Here is a 20,074-nt window from a genome sequence, read left to right on the forward strand (position 1 = left end):
AAAAATAAAAATTAATTAAAAATTATCCAGGTCTTTCTTTTTCCATCGAATCATTTTATTTTTTAATTTTATAATTAAATTATACATTCATTTGTTTTTGTAAGTTATTAATATACACGTCTGGTTATTTGAAGTAACCATGAACCAGTAATATTTTTAACAAAGATGTAAGAAATACGGGATGATAAGCGTGATGCATGGTGAAAGTTCACGGTTCGGGTGCAGTTCTAATGGTAGATGGAATGAAAAACTTTACAATTCACGGTCAGATGGTACAGTCTGTAAAGTAAGCGGTTCCGAGCAAATAATATTCCCGTCTGGCAGCCGGCATTATCCAAATACGTGCTGAAAGTGAAAAGTGAGAGCGAATCGTCGGCTCACGAGCAGGCTAGAAACCCTCCGGAGCCTGTCGACGCATCAATCAGCTGATGACTGCTCCGTTACGCCCTATTACGCCGATAAATAGCCTCCGTGGTTCAGCCAAAGTGCCACTCGCTCGTTTCGATCGTGTTGAACGAACGTTATGATCGATTTCTACGTAAACCGCGTACTTACTTTCTATTCTTTGTTGCATCTCGGTGCAACCGTGAAAAATCTTTAGCGGAATTCTCGTTATATTGAAGATGACATTTGTTCTATTTGGTGTGATGTCAGATTAATTATTTTAATTTTTAAATTAGGATTCGCTAGGAAAAATGGCGATGTAGGAAAAGTAGGAATTCTCAAAATCTTAATTTTAAAGATATTAATATTATAAGTGATTTAGAAGCAAAATAATATGATTTTTAATTATTAAATATTATAAAATTTACTACGTACCTAATTGAAAAGTAGAAGTAACAGAGTAAATACTAATTCAAATTTTTCCGCGTAAGTGGTGGGGGCACCATAGGCCTACATCTACGAGGCCCCATTCGCTACATCGTCACTTTCCCCGGGGATGCCTATGGGGAAGGACGGGAACCGGTGGCATCTCCATTTTCTGTGGGGTGTTTGATTTAACTACCCTTGTGATAACTTCGAATTTTAAAAAGGTAATAGCCTTATTATTTTAAGAATAATCGATAACGCAAATGAGACATACTCTAATAATAGAAAAATATTATTTTGAATAAATTTAATATTATATTATGTTCCTCAAAATTCCAATCGTTATTCAAACTTCATATTTCTTTTTTCATAGATCAATCATACTTTTCTATTTGATACAAGTATTACACTATTTTTTTACGATTCTTCAAAATTAAAAAAAAAGGAAAATGATAAATAAACATAATGAAATAGTTAATGAATACTAATAACATGGGATACCAAATAGAAAATTTCAAACTTAAACATTTCTATTTATTGAGCCTTGTAACAAATCCAATGTATTTTGACTGGGGCAATCAACACGTTAAAATGTTAGAAAAAAAAATGGATTGATGTCCCTTACAAATTCTTTCCATTCACGTGGAAAATGTTGCGACATGTCCTTCGATCTTTCGCCTGGTCAGAGGAGAATGGTAGGAAGAAGAATTCATGGTTGAGAGATACAGTTGAAATCGCGAAAAAGGGCGTAGCATTGAACGTAAAATTTTCAAAGCTTACCTATCATCCGCATGGTCGTCGATGCAGAAATCCATCTCCATTAGAGGTCGTTGGCTTATTCCCATGGTAACCTTCCCTCGCTAGCCTAGTTGTAAGTCTATTTCCCCTTAAAATCTGTCCGACGCGTAAACACGTGTAAGTGGTCGGGCACACGTACGTGTATACGTACATACTCCGTTCCTGGCCTTGTAACGTTTAATACTTGCGGCCACGCAGCCGTGCAATATCGGATATGTCCATTAATCGGCTCTGGAACCTCTGGTTGCGCCGAAACTTTCGAAAAGCTGACTCTATCGGTGTTGGTATACTTTATGCGTGTACAAAACGGGCACGGTTTGCATGTTCGTTCCGTCAGGTGGATTTTCAGAGAAAACAGTCCTATCCAATTATGTAGAAATTGTAATTAGCGGTGAAATTAATTCGGTTATCATTTGAAGAATTTTAAATTTTAAATATCTACTGGGATTAGATAAAAGAATGGAAACAATTGTTACTTCTGGACTAATTAAATACTGATATAAATTATTAATCAAGAAAATGCATTTTTGTTGAGACAAAAAGTGCATTTTTTATTTTTCTCAAATATTTCACTAATTATTATTTTTTTCAAAATTATACCCATTCTTTTATTTAGAATGCTCTGAAGAATTTATCTACTTGAAAAAATTAAAGAACTTCATTAAAATAAATAATGTAGTTATTAAAAACACAGGTCGTTGGATTTACAAAAAATATATCTGTGGTTTTGCAAATGTAATACATTCATCTTTTTCCTTTAACATTTCTGTCTAATTCCATAGAGAAAAGAGACTTTTGAAATCATATTCATTAATAGAAGATATAACTTACCTCGTTGAAATAATTATCTTAAGTCTAGAGGCAATCTTGTCGGCGAAGTTTCATATCGTTCTATTAATATTTCGTCGAAGACTTTGATAAAAAAACTCAATGTTGTGCTTTTCAATAAAAAACGTAGCCCCCGAGGTTTCATTAACTTTTAATAACTTTTTGTGTACTACCTACTAATGAATCACAAATGGCGTCGACGTCTCGACTGCTTGGAGGAAGGAGTAAAAAGCCTCCAAGGAGAATATTGCGTTAGGTTGGGGACGAGATACTTTCCCAGTTAAATTTTCTTTTCTCTGTTAAATTACGTGAATATGAAATAATTGTCTAAATACGTACAAAATAACGATTTTATTAACGTTGATTTATATTCCATTGGAAACCAACAGTTAACTGGATTTGTTAATTTTGTTAAGCATATTTAGAACTGCAAATTTAATAAACATTTCCCTTTATGACATTACAAGCAGTAAGTTGATTATGAGAACGAAATGTTGCAGCAGTTTTTGATATCGCGCATGTAGCATAATTAAATCCTCAAAATTATAATGAAGAGAAATTCTTTTCCCACTATCGCGTATCAAAGTCGTAATATTTCCCCGTGTTTCCCAATTAGAATCAGTAGCCCGCGTTTTTTCACTGTCTCGGACAAGATAACAAGCGAAAGAGTAACAATCAAGCAGTCGCGGCTGGTATTAAAATTATTTCTTCGTTGCCCCGACTCGTCTCCTTCGTTCCTCAAAATAATTATTCGCGAGTGCACGATAATTGATTTCATTTGAAAGCTCGCGCAATCAAAGCACAACGTCGACGATGTACATATATGCAGTGCGTACGAGTGTCCGTACGAAGTCCGGCATTCGTGCATCTCGAAACGAAATTAAATTCCGCTGTACCGTTGTCACTTGTTGTCTATTTCCACGGTGAAGCTGGCTAACTGAAATTCGATGCAGCACAGCCGGAGAATAACATCGCGACTCGGGTAGAAAATTATTTTTTCGTAGGAAACGTTTCCCTTACCTTCTTCTTCCGTCCTCTTTCTATTATTTTCTCTCTCTCTCTTTTCGTGTCTCTGGAGAAATCACCATACTGTTGCGAGAAACAGTTTTACGACAACAATGAAACATAGAGAAACAGGCTTCGTAAGTTGCTTAATAACTTGTCCAATTTGATGGAAGGAAATAAAAAATTTGAAGCAAATATGGCAAAAGATTGTTCGTTTATTCGAATTGGAAATTGCAATTTGTGAAGGAAATCTATGTGGAGGGATCCAGGATATAGTAGACTCTAGATAACTGTCCGTATTCGGGGCTGTTGTAAAGGAAATCAAGGAAACGAACACTTAACGAATGCCACCTCCAGATGATTAAGGAAACAACTCAGAGATAGACAAAAGTTAGCAGGTAGAGGCAAGAGATAAAGACTAGCATAACAAAATTATTTCCAAATTAATTGAATGCTAAAAAAATTAACGTAAATAATATTAACGGAAGTTCGAGGGCAGAAAGTTAACGAGAGGAAAGTTATCAAAAGTCTACTCTACCGTGAAATAATAAAAAATCGTGCAATATCAACATGAAAATAAACGCGTAGTTTTCATACGTATTTGATACTCAAACATTCAGAGGAAGAGGAGGAGATAGAAAAACGGAGATGGTCGAAATCGAAGTACACGAGGAGTAGAATCGGTTTAATTTCCGTCCAATGCTTCCGATATCTGGCCAGTTCTGTCAGACGTCAGTACATTTCATAATAGTGGATTAAAACCAGTCCCCGACAGACCTACGGAGAGCTTTTCGTCATTCGTTCTCTCTGTTACAACGTTTTGCTTTTATTTCGAGCCGGATGCACCACTGCAGTTCTGTTGCATTTTTTCGAGATGTTTTTTTCTTCTTTACGCTTGTTCAGCCTGTTCGTGTACAATTTAATGCCCGACCAGGCGCACTGCGTTTAAATAATTCCACCTTTTTTTTTTTCAATTCGCTCAAAATTGCTTCTTTATAAATTGTTAACTAACTCTAACCATTTTGATTTCACAGAGATTTTTGTACAATGAAACATTGAATTAATTATTAATTTCGAATCATATCAAAAGCAAATATTTATTAAATTAATTCAGCAAAAAATCTGAACTTTCATTAATATTTTTACAAAATTAAATTTAAAAAAACATAATGTGATAAAAAATAACAGGGAAGTATGTTTCTCGTTTAATGTAAGAAATCATGCAGTGATGAAAGATTTCTAAAGAAAAGAAACGTGTTTCAATATGTCACGTGGATGCAGTGAAGCTTCCTACGACGGATTTATACGTTGTATAATATATCAGCAAGATCCGGAGACACTTGTATGCGTGGTGCGTTTAATATGCAGCCGGAATATAATCAACGAGGAGGAACGAAGTAGTATAAAAGTGAACGCAGACATTTTAAGAAAGAGAATCGGTGCAAGTTCTATTCACGTAATAAGACGAAAGTCGTTGGGTTTCACGGTGCATTCTCTGTTATCGTTGCACGATAAAACGTTTATACACCTTCCGAAGTGGAAGAACGACCAATCTCGTACGGAGAATCTCTTTTCACCTACGATAAATTCATTCGGAGATAAATAAAATGGTTTCTCGTACCATTTCCGGGTTATAGTTATTTCGAATCAAGTTCAATTGTTTAAATGATGTATTTACACCGACATTTATAATAACTATGACGATCAGATATGAAATTTACAAATTATAACTAAATAAATTTTGACTTTATTAAATTTCTGTTGAAGCAGAACAACTTCTTGAGAAGGTGTTTGATATTTTCAAATATTTTGCATAAATCGTGTATGTAAATTAACTTATCTGGTTCCATAAAATTGAATGTCACTAATTGTGAGAAATGGTGCTGGATAATTATATGAATTAATGAAGTAATACGTATTCGGGGTATTAAGAAATGAACGAATGACAGAAATTACTAACAGATTAAAGCTGAACCAATTAAATAGCTTGTTCATCAGGAATATAGGAGAAAAAAGTCGCGTCGAGTCGTAAAGCTGCTGATAATCGTTGCTCATGCGGCTCGCTCTCTGAAACCTGTTAATGGTTCTAAAAAAGGGAAAGACACGACGTGAGTAAAAGAAGCACGAGAGTTCAAATCAGTACTCTCGTTCTCATCAGGCATATTCACCCTTCGTTTTTCATGCTCGGAGGCCTCGAGTGCTCTCCTTACTCCAGTCTCGCGATCACCAAGGGATGATACTTGATATGCACCCCCATACGATACGCGGACCGCATTCGTAGAAACGATTTCCCGGCTGATAAATTCGTAAATTCCTGAGCACTGGTTGCGGCAAGACAAGATACGCGGGGAAACCCTCCGCTGTTTCATCCCTTACGTCCATTGATACTTTGAGTCATGTCGTGAGTCACTGATAATCACGCTCGTCATAACCATTTCCTTTATTACCCGTGACAGATTCGATGGGCGACATTATACGAAGGATGGATAGGCTTTGTTCTATAGTTAAGATACCGGTGTTATATGTCATACCAAGAGGATTTATTATGAAAGTAATTAGACTGCTTGCTTTATAATTCAAATTGTTAGTCATAAAAGAAAGCAGATGAGCTATTGTGATGAGTGCCTTGTAAAAAAGGCCATTATATTTCTCTCTTTTTTTATAATATTTAGTTTTTTGAACAATTCAAATATATTTTGAATTATCATAATTTTTTGTAGCAAATAAAATCATACATTTTTTAATGCATTTGTACTTTTGACATGAGACAATAATCTTCTGGTATATATTTTCAATAAATGAAAATAATTTAAAATCAGAAACAATTGTTTCTTTGAATGAAAATTTATTTATTTATAGATTTATTTATAGTTCAATAAATATCTTGAATAAAACAAGAAAGCAAATAATTTTCAGGCATTTTTATTTCAAATAGAATTTAATTTTTCTTGTTATGATTCAATTTTTAATTATCCGAATGAGGTTTTATTCGAGATCAAAATTTATTCAAGTAAATAATTTATTTCTTATTTTTCAATATCTTCGGTTTAACCAAAGTTTCCGTCAGAAGATTATTTCAAATAATGCCTAACTCTGACACGAAATTATGCCACTCTCGAAGCTATTTAACTTTTGTTTGAAAAATTTATTAGTGTCTCTAATAGTTTTAAAGCTATTCGTCTCCGTGCTGTTCAGATAACATACTTTGAATACCGAAGGTTCTATCGGCATTAACTAAAGAATTTGAAGATTCATCGAATACTTATTGCCATTTAACCGTTTCTAATCTATCAAGCTAATTTCTGCGCCTATTACAGAGGTCTGAACTTTGCTGCAAAATGAGAAGCACCGAGCCTGCAGACGACAAACCAATTAATTTCCAATTCCGTCTCGTTCAAGAGGCTAGCGCAGATCCGCTTCCGTATCTCCCAATCCGAACACGTGCAATCATCTCCTTTATAAATGATTCTGAAAGTTAGAAAACTGACAAGATTTCAAAACCAAAAATAAGATAAATAAGTAATAGCGAACCTAAAATTGGATCTGGTATTCTACTATTTAATCACCAGTTTGTTCGTCGTCGCGATTTAAAAGACCAGCAAACATCTAGTAAAGGGGAGAACATTGGCGTGAGATAAATCGAGTGAGTGTCAATTTATGCAGAGGTGGGTGAGCAATGACAAATGGGAGGGATATTTCCAAGGAAAGAAGGGAAGAAACGACAAGTACAGAAATACAGAAAAAAAAGGGAAAAAAACGGAGGGTAACCGTGTTGCACACGGTGGGTTGTTGGCACAACAGGAAGACACAGGGAGATTGAAACAGGAAGAAAACGTTAGGTGATCACGCCAAGAGCCCATTCAGGGTTGTACCCGATGCGCTTAATGGTTGTACACACCGAATAGGAGTTATCCCGCGCTTTTTACCCTTTCTTCCAGCCACCCCTCTATCCATCCTTCTCCGTTTCCTGCTCTCGCATCTTTATCCTTTTGATTTGTCTCCCACGCTGCTTGTCTCAACTATCGTCCCTTTTCGTCTATCGTTCCGTGTCTCACTTCGCCTTACCAAATCTCCTAGCTTCGTTTCCCTCTTTCGTTACCTCCATCTCCCATTTTCTCTGTAATTCATTCTCCTCTCTCTTCTTCTCCTCTCTGTCTTTCACTCTCACCGTCTCTCCACATCTGCCTCGGTCCGTGTCCTGTCGGCGCGACTCACTCAGCAACTTTTTAATCACCCCCGTCGAACAAAGGTGGCCGAACCAACGGGTGTCCTGGAATAAATGTCGCGGGGCTTCTTCGTTCACTTTGTCCCCTATATCGGGGTGTTTCCATCGGAAGCGCGCTTTAATATGCCTTGTTCTGCGCGGTCATTCGTCAGCGTGCGAGGGAAACGGGAGCGAAATACTGGGTCAGTATTACGTTGGTGTTATAATCGTTGGAGCGAGGAAGATTTATTTTTAGATGAGCTAGAATCTAGCTAGATCCTCCAGTTTTACTAGAAACGTCAAGTATCTTATCGTACGTTTCGTTTTTGGTTGTATTACATGTTGCGTTTGGACTGAGATTTATTTTTATTAACCCTCGAATGGCGGACCGTGGAGAGAGCCTCAATTTCAATTTAATTTCTTATTTCAAATATTTCAAATTGCTCCTTTAAAAATTATTTGGCTTCGTTGATCAAGGGTTAATATAAAATTTTATTTGTGTTTCTAATTAAAACTTTTTTTTTAAATCTAATCATTAAAATCACAAATGAACTGGATGAGTATTAAAAAATGATATGGATGAATGAATAGTGTGTATATATACTGCAAAACGTTAATTTTGAAATTGAAAAGTATTAAGTAAGATCACGCATACGAACCCCTATCATCAAGAAATGAAAGATTTTTTTAATCCGTCAAAACGCTGATCTTTCCTCGTTCATTTCGTAGCAGCGTGTAACGCGATGACAGCAGAAAGGAAATGAAGAAAAGACTTCGCGGATCACCCCGTAGAAAAAAGAGAACACTGGCGTCCTTTATCGAAAACCACCCCTTGCTTTACTGTAATTATACCGGCAATTCCCTTTCCTACTCGAGCTACGTCTATCAATCTCAGTGGGTTTTTAAGACAATGAGCTGTGTCTCCGACGAGAAATAGAGAACACTCTTTTCGTTGCCAGTACCATTTTCAATCGCGCCGCTCGCTTTGCCAACTTTCTAATTTCAAAATTAGCGGAAACTTCAGGGTTTCAGAATACCCTTTGAATTCGAATAAACTAAACGAACTGCTGCTCTTATCGCGAGTAGACTCTCCTTAATTAACTCCTCGTTGCATGATATTCCTTTTGATTATGAAAAGAAATATAATTTCTCAGTAATTTATTTAAAGAAAAATTGTATAATATTGAAAATTTTCAACATAATAAAATGCTACGAAAACCTATGGAAACAAAATGAAGTTAATTACATGAGATGATACATAGAATCAATAAACGTAATGAATGTATTTAACAAGTGCACTGTTCAGCATTAATAATGAATTAATTTCTAACCACAATATGCAATAATGATCCTTGATATCAATGCACGAACAAGAGAAAATTATTTTTCAAAATGTTTTTGTCATTTAGAAATAAACTGAACAAATTGATTCGACATCTAAATTTATACTAAACAAGTTTTATAGTAAATAAGTGATTAAAAATTCAGAATTCTTCAGTTGCTATATGAAAACATCTGTTTCTTTTCAGTACAGTGATCGGTCTACGCCCGTTCTCCTGATAGTGTCGCTCGCGGGTATCAAAGTATGCAGCCCAGATGGAAAAGTGAGTATAATCGATGCATGTAGACACAGTTTCGCTCGTAAGAAAAAAGAGAAATGAAAAAAGAATGCGGTAAGCAAGAAAAAAAAACGGGAAAAAAAAATAGAGAAGAGGCAGAAGCTTTTGCGTTTGCGTGTCGAAGGAAAAAGAAAAAATTAACATTGTCTGCCTTTTTTCGTGTGTCCCCAAAGTGCGACCCACAAAGAAACTCGGCCAACGTGCCCTGAAAATGATGCTCACTGATGATGGTACACCTACATCCGCACCGTATGTACATTGACTCGAGTGACGCTTTTTTTTACGATAGCTTTTAGTTCGCAGACTATTTCGGTACGAATCCTTTGTGCCTCTGACTTCTTTCGCGATGAGGATGTCGCGCGTTACACGTATTAAAAGCCAAGTCTTTTATCAGATGAAGTTCATCAAATTACTCTCACGGAAGCGAGACCAAACAATTTCTTGCGTCAAATCTTATCCGAAAACGCTGTTCTAAAAGCTTTCAGTCATTACAGAAATGCTCCACTTGAAACAATTTCTACAATTCAAGTCATCGTACTAAATAAAAAATTTTTTATAAATTTCATTGAAATAATGCCACTGGAAAGTTAAGATACAAAGAAATGAAACATAAGAAAATTCTGAAATAATTATAAATTTCTCTTTCGCTCAACAAGGGTGCAATAATCCTTTTTGATACCAAAAATGAACACTGATGCGACATCAATGATAAATTTCGTTCAAAGTTTGCAATTAACTACGGTTACACAAATCGATCCATTAGAAAAGCTTTATTATTAAATATGTGTATGTACAGTATCGAGCAAAGTAAGCTTCCCTTGGGAAAATGATGTTAGAGAGAAAGTAGGAATTTTCAGAATCTTAATTTTGACGATATTAATATTAAAAGTGATTTAGAAACAGAATAATATAATTTGCAATTATTAAATTTCATTAAGAAATATGAAAAATAACATAAATATCAACTCGAATTCTCCCGCGTAAACGTTTATACGCTAGTGGTGGGGGAACCTATATATACGGGGCCTCCTCTCCTACATCATCAGTCTCGTCGCGAGCGCCTAAGGGGAAAGATGGGAGCCGAGTGAAGGGGTGGTCCACGGGAAGGGCCCCGAATGCCGGGCACCCAAGAAAGTCTTCGGGGGAGGTCGAGAACCCGGAAATTCGGGGAAACCTATGGCGGAGTGCTCAGGTCATCGCCATTTTCCCTAGGGAAGCCCACCATGCCCATTACTGTACATCGACAAGGTATTGTTTTATGGTCAAACGCTCGACAGATACTCGTACTTAATTTAATCTAATTAATGAAACAAATGAAATTAAATTGTCTATATCGTACAAAGGTAGTATAATCAAATGTCTTTTTTTGAAATATAGCTACTGTCTCTGTTGTTCAAAATTAATTTAGATTTTCGATCAAAATACCGAATTGCAATTATGGTTCTATAGAATTTTATAAAATTAAAAATTTGTAAAAATTTATATATTAAAAGATTTTCTGAACAAAAGTAGCAGTAGAATGAGGATGTTCGTAATGGAATGTCGTTCACAGTTAATTAATCAATTTTCAAAAAACCGCTTCATCAAAAAGCAATTATCGATAGCGAATGTAGGAAAGGATGAAAAAATAAATTGCTCGGCCTTATGGCTTCTCTCGTAGAGAATTTTGACGGAACCTACGGGAATTCGTTTTCACGAATTCGACCGGTTGAAATGTTCGGCAATTAATTAGTCCATCCCCACTAGAGCTTTTCATACATTGGACGATAACATGAACGTTATATTTTGACGATATTGGCATCCAGACAGTTTAATTTCATTTACCAGGGTATCTTGTTCAAATACGAAACGTAGACACGGATATACGTTAAATAAACATAACATAAATATCCTTATTTATTATTCGAAGTGATTTCGAATTGAAATATGTTTATTTATATTTCTCACTGCGCAATTTATTATATGTTTATCCGATATCATGGATTTATGAATGCATCATAACTCAAATCATTCCACGTACCCGTACGTGAAATTAAATAGAGCGAGAGGTGATAATTTAAACAGTGATTTTTATGAGCTAAATTTCCAAAAAATGCACAGATTTAATTAGATAATTAAACCGTTTAAATTTTGCAATAAACTTGTGAATCTAGTTATTTAAAAAATTCAAAAAATTAAATTAAAATCGTAGCTCTCTTCCTGGTCCGCTGTCTGATGGTTAAAGGAAGTTGTCACTTATTTTAAGTACTTTTTCGGGTCAAGAATGATCAATCTCACGTACATTTAAACAACATTTTCGATTCTGTTGTTCCACGAATGAAAACAACGAGCGAAACGGTTCCCCTAGATTCCCTAGGGGTTGCAGTGATACCGTGATTGACACTGCGAATGAATCTACCAGGCGGAGACTAATGTGGCTTAGCTCTTTTCTATATCGCTGTCATTCTGATTGATAATCCTTGTTTGTCTCTCAGCCGTCTGCCATCGTTTTATGTTTCTGCTTTTTCTCGTCCCCAAACTTCTGATTTTCCGAGGCCGCCCTATTTTCAGCCATCCGGGATGTCGTGGCACGCGAAACTTTTAAGAAGTCTTTTCGTGTCGAACGTCGAAGAAAAAATTTCTTGAAAAAAGTAGGGTAGACATGTCCGGAAACCTTATTTTGATAGTTTCAAAGTAACAAAAGGGAATACAAATTTCATCCCTGATAAAATTTTTCAAAGCAAATTTTCCTCTCCTTAATAAACTCTAATTGATGTTTCGTGTTTCATTATTTTCGAATCATTTTTTATTATTCACAATCACACTTCAGATAAGAAAGTAAATATTTTTCGACATTCGCCAACCATTCTGACATAGAGCGTTCAAGAAACGAGAAAGTTTCTTTCCTGTCGCATTTTCCCATTCAGGTGACATTCCATCATCGACTGATTCAATTTCCTTCAATACACGTGACGATAACTTTTCTAATATAAGTGAATGAGAGTTTCGTTTTTCGAAGGAAAGCACCGTACCTTCTGTCACTCTGTGCCACCTGTTACGCAACTTACGTGACATGAAACCCAGCAGGAGGTCGTGCGTGTCATTCTCATAAAAGATCTTCCGAATCCTAGCTAGGCTTTCGTTTCACCCTCTCGATTGCTTTTCCTGGTTAATCGACTCTTTGATTCACTACATTTCCGTTAACTTGATGTTTGATGGTTATCAATTGAAACTTTTGCAATTATATCTTTTTCATCAAGAAAGATTAAAATCTCATTAAATGAATATGTACAGTCACAGTCAAATCAGGGTTCTTGGGAAAAATAGTGACGACTCGGGGTCCCACCCTTTCCCTTGGGCTTCTCCAGAAAAAATGACAATGGAACAAAATTTGAATTGATATTTACTTTATTATTCGTACTTTTCAATTATGTACTAAATTTTATAATATATAATAATTAAAAATTGTGTAATTTTTTTTTCTAAATCACTTGGATTAATATCAACAAAATTAAGATTTGAAAATTTCTACTTCTCCTGCAATGCCATTTTCTCGAAGAAAGCCTACTGTACTCGATGCTGTACATAAATTATCATACTTGATATTAATATTATTTTTTTCTAAATTGCTTTTGATATTAAAAGCTGATTCAATCACGAGTGTACAGTTAATTACACAATCACAGAATTACATAAATATACTTACCATTCTAATTGAACACTTACCATTGATCTTCAGAATAAATTATCATAATATATTTATTTATATTGAAAATGTAATAGGATACCATTAGTGTATGCACGACGGGCCATGTTAAGTTTCTTCAAGATTTACCTTTTTCTTTTTCTGTGAACTATAGTCTTTCCCTCGTAGGATATAAGCTCTGAAACGTTACGTGCTATGAAGAAGTTGGTTCGTTTGTAGTCGCAAAAGGGAAGTCCGGATTTCCCTCGGAAGCTTTCCTCTCCCGGGACCAAAGAAAGTTCCAAGGACAACGTGGCCGTTCAGGGACGTATCAAGGCTGGTAGAGACGGAACATGAAATCTCTCGTTCCACCTTTTGCGCGAGCAGCCGCCTCGTAATAGTCGTAAGTTTTGAGCAATGTACGCTACTCATCTCCATTCACCAGCTCGGTTACCAACCTTTCCGCCTACGTTTCCGCTCGGCGACGAAAAGAATCCCCTGTAATTCATCTCCCGTTTGAATCTAAAACTTTTTAAAAGATACCCCGAGAAGATTGCTGAAGACTTGAGCAGCGAGAATTGGCGATACAGACATTAAAAAATGTTATCACAAGAAATGAAAATCTAATATTTCTTTTAGATTATCGTATGTTTGTAATTCATTTAAATATTTTTAGAAATATTTATGTACCTTTTTTCCGCTTGATCTACTATTATTTATTTAATAGTATTCATTTTTGAAATACGTCTGCGATATGTATATGTACAGTTATCATTGCATAATTGTTAGGTATATCCATAAACGCGGAAAGTTTTGAGAAGAATGTTCCTCGCCTGGAGGTAAAGTTGTATTCTTGAGCAATCAGCAGAGGGAAGCCCTTCTGAATGCCCCTGTTTGCATGTAAAACTTTTTAAAAGATTGTCTGTAAACAGTCTGCATTTCATACTCTCCCGAGAAAAGAAGACAGAGGACCAAGACGTCTGCCAAGGGATGCTTCCTTTGATCCTCTATTTGTTCCGTCGAAAGTTGCGGAAGTCTGATCCTCGTCAAAATATTATAGATAAATTTAGCGCCGACGCTTGATTATCTAATTAACGAATATTTGCATTAACCCGAATTTTCAAATTCATTTCTTGACTTAATACGTTATTTCAAATAAATTTAGCTAGTTCCATTTTGAGTGATATCACCATTACGTATGCCATGACCTAAAAATTTGCAAAAAATATAATTTTCAAGTAATACCTCGTTGGCCGTTTCATTATTCCAAAAGTTCGAAGTTTCAAAAAACCGTAGAAGGTTCCTTAAATGAGAATTTAAAAAAAAGTTAACAAAAGTGAACGGACTTCGGCTTGTCGAGTAGTTTCAAGAACATTTCTTTAATATTCTGAAGAGAAAAAATTTCTAAGTCAAATTTATGCGAGTGAATGTGTTCGATGAAAACTTCGACGATAGTGGTCACCTTTTATTAATGAAGCCACCCTTACATTGTCAAAAGTTTTATATCAGAGTTTAAAATGTAGAGTTATTCAAAAAGAGTTCTTTTATTATTAAATAAAATTCCAATTCCATATCATATAAATAATAATGCAACAGTAGAAATTACTTCATGGCAAAGATGCTTTTGTTTGAATTTTTCTTGTGTAAGCCTTACTATGCTCTTCTTCTTCTTTGTCTTCTTCCTCCCCTGCTCTTATTTAACGTCAACGACTAAAGGCTATTTATGAGAAACGCTGTTACAGCGAAACAATTATTTCAATTGTTCTTGTACAAGCTGCTTTAGTTAAGCTTGTTGCGTTTATCATTCATTGTACTTTATTAAAAACGTATTATGAATTTCATGTATAAGAAAAAGAAATAATTGAAGAATTCATTATAAGTATAGGTGTTGGCAATGATCTCCCTTGTACAGTCATAATTTTAATAACAGCTACCATTTTTATAAACTTAAATTTCAATTTAGAATATTTTAATTTCATGAAATTGATCATTTAATCCAAAACAATTAAATATTTGGTAAGAGCAACGGTATAAGAAAAGAGAAATAGCAGATTGTTGGTAATATGGCTTTGGTGTCGTTTTACTCTTGAATAATGTAATATTTGTTTCCCTCAAGTGCAGTGTTGTCACGCAAGCGAGTTTCATAATACAAACATTTTCTCTGCAAATGGGGAATACTCTGTTTGCACAGGTTCGTAGTACTTTGATACTAGTACTTGAAACCTAATACTCATCCCATCATAAACACCTCACCTTCGTTTTGAACTGACACTAATTATATTTCTATTGTATTAGAAATATAAAAAAGCGTTTCGATCTTTCTTACAAATTATTTCTCAAAATTCGCATATTGATTTGAATAAGTGTCATGTAATCTAAAAGATTAATTAAAATTTGATATTTTTTGTTATTAATCTCCCTTAGGGTTTTAATTAATTTCCAGCACGTCTGGGTGAAACACTGTAAAGTTACGAAGCTTCATCTCGTTTAAGCCAAAGCAAACTATTTTACGTAGAACGTCAAGCAACAAAGTTTACTCTTTGACGCGTTTCCTTTAGGCGAATTCCAACAGCATAAACTTACTAAATGTATTTTGATAATAAATTCTTAAATATGTAGAGATGTAGTATTTATTGAAAATATCTGTTTCAATTACAATCATTTAAACACAAAATTGTTTATTATGTTGGATGGCGAATAGATCAAGTACAAACGAAGTTATTAAAATTTATATTTGGTTATTTATTTAAACTTTTGACTGGAAAGGTAACTCACCAAACGAAAGAGTTTCATAATACAATATTGAAAGAATAATTTTAAAAGGAACAGTGTATTTAAAAAATGAAAGTAATTTGGAATATAAAATTAAATTAAAATTGTGGCTCTCTCCATGGTCCGCCACTCGAGGGTTGACTCGACATTTCCAGCCAAAAGATTAAATGGCCGTTGAACATTGCGGTAAGGGAGGATTTGGAAAATGTTATCAGTCGTCTATCAAGCGAGTATAAGCTCGAGGATCAGGGGAGAACTCGTAGTCAGTGTTGTTAGATCGTAACGAGAAGAGTTTGGCTGGTAATAGCGCGAGGAGCGCAACTCGTCTCCTTCATCAAGCGACAACGGACGAGGCTTTACTCTACCTGCACTCCCACGTGTTTCGTAATTATTTCACGTGGTCCCTGCAGCAGCTTCAATTAATTGCGAGCCGAAACGAAAGGAACGTAGGGCACGGTGCTTTAATAATGCGACATTCTCACTCTCCTTTTCCTCTTCCTAGCCATTTGCCTTCCCTACCGTTACCATTGCTCTTCTCCTCCCGTTCGTGTACGTATTTCTCTGACGGACATCACAGACGAACTTTCGAGTACCACGTCACAGGGACAAATGGAGTTAACGACCGCTAAAAAATATGAGACGCGAAACGAGCGACGAACATTTTTTTCTGTAACGAGACAACGAACTGCTTTTAGACGAAACCTCTGCTTGTCCATTCATGATCAATTGCGGTTTTAGTATTATGACCGGGGTACGAGGCAGCCATTTTGGTACTCTGTACTATGCATAGAAAAGACAACCTTAGATTTGCTAGATTTATTAAGATTCATAAATTCGAATTATTAAAATTCAAAAAGATTGAAATACGTGCTCTATTTGCAAATTTATTGACACAAAAGAATCATTTGCAATCAGGATTAGAAATTAAACGTTAGCAGGCCCAGATAATTAACTCCACTTTTTGGATTTATTAAAATTTTAGTGCCATTGATGCCAAACACTTAACACTTTGAGCGCAACGTCACCCATGGGTGACGCTTGAATTTCAATAGGAACCTATCACTCATATTATTAGGAATTCTTTGATTTACTTAATTGTAAATACTTGTATTAGATACCTACTTGAAATTGCGGATAAAAATATAATGAAATATTTTAAAGATAATATACATAAGATTTGTGAAAACAAAATGGCAGTCAAAGTGTTAATTGATGCTTAACTTTTTATATTTTATCAATTTCTTCACTTTTCTTTGGAGTTAATCAATTTGGCAAATGAACGGTTCGAATGAAAAGTTAAATTAAATAACACAATCCAAGTGAATAAAAAAATGAGAAACTGTATAAATAGAAATACAAATTTTATTTCTTATGCAGAATCTGGACGGGTTTAATGTGTCCGACATGCGAGCTGGAATTAACAATGCTTACCAGCTGTCGACACTCCCGCCGCTCATCATGCGATATCAAGCGAGCTTACGCGATTAACCTATTCAAAGTGCAGAAGGCCGGTTTCTGGTTGCAATTATCCACGTCTATGCATTTAGCTTTCTGAAACTGCTGAAATTCGCATCCGGTAAAAAACAAGTTCGCTCGACGATATTAAATTTTCGTAGAACTTTGTTACGTTTGTCGCAGTCGCCTGTCTGCTTGGAAATGTCTCGACCATCAGGAACACACGTTTCGCGAAAATTCATTGCGGGTCACTTGAGTCGTTGAACGCATTCGCGAGATTCTTATAACGAAACAGGGTAAAATCATCGATTTTTATGAATTTTTGTGAATTTATAGTCATCTATAAGATCAATGCATTTTATTGAAATTAAAATGAAAAATAAGCAAATAGCTCGATGCAACTTTTTGTATTTTCTACAAATACTACAATTTTCAAAAAACATTAATTTCTAATTAATAGTAGTAAATTCACCGATTTCAATGAATTTTTGTGAATTTATAGAATAATACATTTTTAAAAAATTAATATTCAGAATGAAAAATGACTCGATGAGATTTTTTTCTATTTTCTACAAATATTACTGTTTTTAGAAATCATTAAAATTAATTAATAATAATGAATAGGTGTTACTGTTCAGCAGTCCATTATTACACTTTGCAGAAAATATTCAAATTATTTTTATAAACAAGCAAAAGTAAAAATAAAAATAAAAGAAGTAGATAAGGTTTCGCCAAACCATCTGATATATACTATAGGAGTATTTCAAATGTATAAAATTGTAGCTAGAAGCTTAGGAAGATCCAAGGATCAGCTCGATACATTAGCAATTTGGCGAGAGGACACGTCGCGACACTGGCCAGCAATATCTTAATCGCGGATCGCAGTGTCCTTTTTCGGGACTTTAGACACCATAAAACAGGGTGATGTAGTATCAGAGACACCACTGACAAAGATACGGCACCCAGGGGTCTGGAGAAGCTATAAGTGAGTGTTCAGCCGCAGGCACTCTCCGATTTTCTACGCTATCCTTTTCCACCTTCGCCTCGCAATTTCTATCTACCCGCCACTTTCCTTCTTCAACCCCTTTGCTTTCCTTCTCGTGAAACTTTTCGACCCTTAACTCGTCTTCGAAGGAGCTGGAAACCGATAGGGATCTTCGGACCATAACCCGCTCACTTTCCTAGTTATCCCTCGCGAATACCGGCAGGAAAATCCTACCTGACATAGAGCACACTTTTCTGTCCTATCTAAGAGGCCTGTCTCAGCCTTTTTATCGCCGGTTATTCTCTCTTCTGAGCTGTACCCACGGTTTCACCGCAATCGAAGTTATTGTCATATTATTGATTGGTCAATATTGGACCTCTAGGGTCACGAAATTGCGATTGTATAAAATTAAAAGCCACTCTTGAAACTGGAATATTCAAATATTAATTCAAATATTTATTTACACTGTTGCAAGTATTTAAGAAGTTCTTAAAATTTCCAACCCCTAAATGACAAACCACTTTCGACACATTATTTCACAATTTATAATTCCATAACATTAAAATGAAAATTTATTAGACATTAAAAATTTATAATACATGCTTTGAAGGATGGAATTATTACCTCTTTTGCTGTAAATTAATAATACTACGAGCAAGCTTAAGAATGCTCCACCTCAAAGGGTTAATTGAAAATTTATTTTTTGGGAACATCTCAAATTTATTAACAGGACAAAAAAGGAAAATATTCAAATTTAAAATATTAGGTAGGGAAATATTTAACGTGTATACGTTCGGTCTAATGTTCTAATGTTAGATGACATCCATCCACTGAGTAAATATCATACGTCAGGGAAAAGAGGAAAGAATTTGTTGGTCCGAATGTGGCAAGAGCCACAAGCATTAGGGATTGAAGTAGACACGACTGGAGTGTACATTAAGGGGTGATCGAGAAAGAAACGAGCTAGAAGGGGTTGGTACGAGGAGGTGAAAGGCGTATATGTTTCAAGAGAAGGGTTTGCTGTTAAAGGTACAGGTAGACGTTAACACATAGATGCCGCGTGCCTGTAGTCTGTTCGTTTGGAAACGCAAGAACTTCTTAGAAGAGTGGCTGTCAAAAGGGTTGAACGAGTAAAGGATTAAAGGAACACGGTGAAATAGAATGCGAGAGAAACGGATGCCGTGAGAATAGAGAGAAAGAAAAAGTCCCAAGGGTTGGAAACTAAGATGAAATCACAGTGGTGCAGCGAGAAGCCAAATTTTCCGCGTTCTTGAACCTCGAGTTCGATAATTCTTACGACACTTTGTGCGATTTCCACTCTCTTAAGCCGATCTTAAAGCCCTGTTCGGTGAAGCTACCCCTTTTGATGTCGACGATAGCGATTAAACGCTGCTTTCACTTTGCGAATTCTTTCGTTTTCTATCCGAGAATCACCTCAAATCAATTTTGAAATTGTATTAATATGTTACCTGCCCTGTCGATGATAGGAGTAAGTAGATAGAGGCCGGGATGGGCCTGCCCTTCTCCTTCCAAATGTGGTCTGACCTACTCGCAATTTTAAGATTCTAAGATTCTACGATTATAAGACTCTAAGGTTCTAAAATTCTAAGATTCTAAGATTTTTAAATTCTAAAATTCTAAAATTCTAAAATTCTAAAATTCTAAAATTCTAAAATTCTAAAATTCTAAAATTCTAAAATTCTAAAATTCTAAAATTCTAAAATTCTAAAATTCTAAAATTCTAAAATTCTAAAATTGTAATATTTCAAAATTATACAGATGGTAATACTAATATTCTAATATCCTTAGATTCTAACGTTCCCCAGAAGAAGGTACTAATTACGCCAATGCTGTCAATCATTAGTGACCAATACGTCGCGACGTCCCAAATCTATTGTAATCGAATAATTAACCCTCCATTGCACTATGCAGCT

The 20,074-nt window shown here is 35.3% G+C and overlaps 1 protein-coding gene across 9 annotated transcripts in view; it reads left to right on the forward strand.

The window, feature by feature from the left end:
- Positions 1-20,074, forward strand: part of LOC117601655 (EGFR adapter protein) — a 180,934-nt gene that overhangs the window by 98,975 nt on the left and 61,885 nt on the right. For 5 of the 9 annotated variants that reach the window (XM_034318708.2, XM_076688890.1, XM_034318710.2 and 2 more), the window contains one exon: positions 9,175-9,249. In XM_034318708.2, coding sequence (XP_034174599.1) covers positions 9,175-9,249 — 75 coding nt within the window. Of the gene's footprint in view, positions 1-9,174; positions 9,250-10,230; positions 10,513-20,074 lie in introns of those variants that run through there. The other 4 variants (XM_034318704.2, XM_034318707.2, XM_034318713.2 and 1 more) reach the window with 2 other exon arrangements.

The sequence above is a fragment of the Osmia lignaria genome, chromosome 6 (assembly GCF_051020975.1).
Source record: "Osmia lignaria lignaria isolate PbOS001 chromosome 6, iyOsmLign1, whole genome shotgun sequence".
NCBI lineage: Eukaryota > Metazoa > Arthropoda > Insecta > Hymenoptera > Megachilidae > Osmia > Osmia lignaria.